At 49.9% G+C, this 4758-nt stretch overlaps 1 protein-coding gene across 1 annotated transcript; it reads left to right on the plus strand.

Annotated features, from left to right (window-relative positions):
- The first annotated feature begins 1316 nt into the window (after positions 1–1316).
- LOC119364891 (probable ascorbate-specific transmembrane electron transporter 2) lies at positions 1317–3400 on the plus strand. The gene is made up of 4 exons (XM_037630459.1): positions 1317–1781; positions 2433–2481; positions 2608–2810; positions 2894–3400. The coding sequence occupies exons 1-4, from the start codon at positions 1632–1634 to the stop codon at positions 3206–3208; spliced, it is 717 nt and encodes a 238-aa protein (XP_037486356.1). The 5' UTR covers positions 1317–1631; the 3' UTR covers positions 3209–3400.
- The last annotated feature ends 1358 nt before the right edge of the window (positions 3401–4758 follow it).

Raw genomic sequence — 4758 nt, forward strand, 5'->3', positions numbered from 1 at the left:
GAAGAGAGGAGGACCATGATCGAGGAGAGGAAGGCGACGCTTGAGGAGAAGAAGGCCGCGCTCGAGGAAAAGAGGGTGAAGATCGCCACCAATGCAGAGAACGCCAAGATATTGACCTTGAATATCGACTCTTTGGATATCGATGCTAGAATTATCGTGCAATCGTTCCGCTGTCAGATGTTGGTGCGGCAGAAAAATGAGTTGGCGGTGGCGCAAGATGAGGACACGGCGGATGCAGAGGTGGACGTGGACGCGGAGGTTGCCTACGCGGCGGAGACGGCACCTCCTTGATCAGGAAGCATCTTGCTGGGATGGCCCGTCGGCAGGGCAGAAATGCACGGACTGTCGGGCTGATGTTCTTTTCGTTTTGGGCATGTAAAAACCTAAGCATATTTGCCTCTTTTTGATTGTAATCAGGGATGCAGTCCGGGGCAGATGTGATCCGGCGCGTTGTGTGGATCAACGTAGATTTGAATTTGAATTTACTGACAAACAATATGTGGCTAGCGTTGGATGGTGGCCTTCGGCATCCGTGGCTGCGGACTAGTGCCCCCTGTCCGCATATGGATGCGGAGTTTTTTTTGCGGGTTGCCGTTGGAATACCACTTGAGTTGACGTACCTGCCATTCCAATTGGTTCAGACTTGACATCATGACCGGCAGATAAGGCTTCTCAGTCTGGTACGTGGATCTCGTGCGCGCCCTTCTGTTCAACTCGGCCGTGTTCACCCGCATCGGCATCGCATGGCACGGCGGGCACCTGCCTCCGCTCACCGCCCCAGTTTGCAGATAATTCATTGCAGGTTGCAGCGGTGTGCCCCATCGCAACGACCCCAAATCCTGTTGATGGGACAATCGCGGGAACTCGTTTCAGCCCGTTACGGACGGAACGGAACAATCATCAATCAACCATGGCAGCCAACGCCCGACGCCCATCTTAGCAACTCCATTGGGGAAAAAATGCCCACTTGGCTTAATCATCAGGTTGTAGCCTTCGTGGCCAGGCAGTATGATCGTGCTCCTGCTTAGTTGTTACTCCTTGAGCACGCTGTTGCACAGTCGAGCTGCCACCCTACTTCGTGGCCAGGAGTAGTTAATGAAAGTCTGCTGTTGCACAGTCGCAAAAAGAAAACCTTGAGCACGCTGCCACCCTCCTTCCATATGGGCCAGAGCGAAAATAAATAAACCCCCATGGTGCCACCGTCGAGCGACTCCGTTTTGTTTGTTTGTTTACTTGGGAGTTCCACGGAAGGATGCAAAAATTCAGATCGGGCAGGTTAAACCTTCCCGTCAAATCCCATCCACCTCTCCAGATCCACGCATGGATGAAGACGCCTTCCCGGCCTTGACAGCATCCGCCCTATTCAGGCTCAGCACCAAACCCGAGTCGTCCACACACCACATCAACAAAACACGAACCGAAAGAGGCGAAAGCAAAAGCCAAGACTCGGCTTTCCTCTCGCTAGCTGCTCTCTGCTCTAGGCCGTGCGCAGGGCACACGCTTCTCCTCACTCCCCCGTCTTTCGTCGTGCCTTGATCGAGGCCAGCTGCTTCTAGCCGGCCTGACAGATAGAGAGTGAGCCAAGCTACCCCTGCCGGGGACCAGAGGAGGAAGAAGGAAGGCAGGGCGAGATGGCGGGTGCGCTGGGCGTGAAGGCGACGCCGTTCACCTACGCGGCGCACGCGCTGGGCGCGGCGGCGGCGGCCATGGTGCTCGTCTGGTGCATCCACTTCCGCGGCGGCCTCGCCCTCGAGGCGGTCAACAAGAACCTCATCTTCAACGTGAGTCGCCGCTCTGTTTTCTTCTTCTTTTCCCCTGTAGCAAACCGCCCCCACCGGATAGGCATAGGCTTACGATCGCTTCAGTTGCAAGTCACATCACCGTGGAAGCTTTAGGAACAGAGATAATTATTCGATACCCACCTTGAGGTTGTAGGGAAAAATTAGTCATCCTCCCGTATCACATGAATAGGCTAGCCTCAGCTCTAGCTTCGAGCTGTTGGTTTCTTGGCTTGTATCCGATTGATTCACTGTGCTAAAACGTCTTATAGTTAGGAACAGAGGTAGTAGTATCTAGGGGAGAACCATGCTCGAAATGGGGATCGGGGGCAACAATAAAAAATGCTGCAACTGAGAAATTCAGCTGCTCTTGAATCTCGATTGCCCTGCAACTAGCTCATGTTCCTTGTCAATGAATGCTCTGGCACTTGTAGATCAGAAATTAATTGGACCCCATAAAATAGCAGTGAGACTTCAAAGCAATGATAAGATTGGACAGAGCACATGGAAAGCCATCCTATTTTGAATGGTTGGGTACTTGAATATTGGCCTGCTGTTCCAAGCTAGACTTGTCAGGATTTTTTTGTTTAACTTAATTGCGTTGTTATTCCCAGATAATCAATTATTCATACTTTCTTGTGCTCTAAAATGCAGGTCCACCCTGTTCTTATGCTCATCGGCTTCATTATCCTTGGCAGTGAAGGTAAGGCTAAAGAACCGTACAAGAATTCCCTGATCTTTTTTTGCCTCTGTTGGTGGTACTGTACAGTGTACATATGTACTAGAAACACAGATCGGTTAATTTCTCTCAAACAATCCACCCTGGCAGCCATAATGGTCTACAAGGTATTTCCGGGCCTGAGCCACGACACGGCCAAGCTGACCCACCTGATCCTCCACGCGATCGCCATCGTCCTCGGCGCCGTCGGGATCTACTGCGCCTTCAAGTTCCACAACGAGAGCGGGATCGCCAACCTCTACAGCCTGCACTCCTGGCTCGGGATCGGAGCCATTTCTCTCTACGGAATCCAGGTAACTCAAACCGACGCCATGGCGTCTACAGCATTTGCAGAGTATTCTTCCTGCGGGTCGGCTAATGTGTACTCCATCTGCAGTGGATATTTGGGTTCGTGACGTTCTTCTTCCCCGGGGCGGCGCCGGACGTGAGGCGCGGGGCTCTGCCGTGGCACGCGTTGTTCGGGCTCTTCGTCTACGTGCTCACGCTGGCAACGGCGGAGCTCGGGTTCCTGGAGAAGATGACGTTCCTGCAGAGCTCCGGGCTCGACAAGTACGGCCCGGAGGCGCTCCTGGTCAACTTCACGGCCCTCGTCGTCGTGCTCTTCGGCGCCGCCGTGGTCGTCGCTGCCGTCGCTCCTGCGGCTAAGGTGGACGAACCGGAGGGATATGCTCCGATCCCTGTCATCGGTTAGTAGCATCCTAGTAGGTGACGTGCTACTGATCGTCGAACGTCCAGATAACACACCGCGTGTGCGATTGGTTCCACGAGATCGGGTGTAAGCACAGAATTCACGTCTGATTCGTGTGTATCAGCTGAACCGTACGATTTGATTACTGAAAACTGCACTGGTACCTTTGAATGATCATGATATTTTTTATTTTTATTTTGAAAAAGGGAACATGCCTGACCTTGCAACAGAATGATGCATACGACCATTTTATTTAAACAAAACAAAGTGACACAAGGTCTGTAATCCAGTACAGCTCACAGCAGGAGCAAGACTCAAACATGAAAATCTAAAAATAACGGAATGCCACAACCGAGAAAGATAGGACTAAGATGACTAAACACCTATCCTATTAGTGTATCGCCATCCAAACCGGTTATACATATCCCATGTTACCGTCGATTACTGGTTGCACCCAGTAACCAAAAGCTTCCTGCAGACCGTACAGATCCAAGTAGCAGCTCTGAAGACAATCTGCAAAAGAAAAAATCTATTAAAAAGCATATCATTTCTGCAGTTACATATAGCCCATAGTAATGCGCATATTCCTATCCGGGTTCCGCATTAATAGGCTCCACCCCAGTTAGCCATGTCCCAAACAACATGTCAATGCTAATTGGCGGGATTATGCTAAAGGCTATATGAATCGTGTGCCAAAGGAGCTTGGCTAGGGGGCAGTCAATGAAAAGATGTTGAATTGTTTCATCCTGGTCACAAAAACAACATCGAGGACTAGCAACCCATCTTCGCCTAAAAAAATTATCCTTTGTAAGAATCACTTCCTTGTGGACAAACCACATGAATGATCATGATATGGCTTGATGAGTTGATTGTTTTTATAAAAGGACGTTTTATGTCGACTCATAATGTAGCAAACATCAAAGATACAAATACAATTAGCACACAAAGGGCATATGTATGATTAGGATGCACATGGGCAATAGGCTTTTGATAGTATTCCAGGTGAACATTTTAACCCCTGTAGTCCCCCGACTAGGGTTTCCTCTTCCTTCGCTGATGATGTTCACCACTAGAGTTCACCTCTCTCGTAGAAGTTGCCTCTGATCAATGATACGTCTCCAACGTATCTATAATTTTTGATTGTTCTATGCTATTATATTACCTGTTTTGGATGTTTATGGACTTTACTTTACACTTTTATATCATTTTTGGGACTAACCTACTAACCGCAGGCCCAGCCCGTATTGTTGTTTTTTGCTTATTTCAGTATATCGAAGAAAAGGAATATCAAACGGAGTCCAAACGGAATGAAACCTTCGGGAGCGTGATTTTTGGAACGAACGTGATCCAGAGGACTTGGAGTGCAAGTCAATAAACAATTGAGGAAGCCACGAGGGCGGAGGGCGCCCCCCCTATAGGCGCGCCCCTTGTCTCGTGGGCCCCTCGGGCATCCACCGACGTACTTCTTCCTCCTATATATACCCATATACCCTGAAACCATCAAAGGAGTCACCAAAGAAATATTTCCGCCACCGTAATCTTCTGTATCCGCG

The sequence above is a fragment of the Triticum dicoccoides genome, chromosome 2B, assembly GCF_002162155.2.
Source record: "Triticum dicoccoides isolate Atlit2015 ecotype Zavitan chromosome 2B, WEW_v2.0, whole genome shotgun sequence".
Lineage (NCBI taxonomy): Eukaryota > Viridiplantae > Streptophyta > Magnoliopsida > Poales > Poaceae > Triticum > Triticum dicoccoides.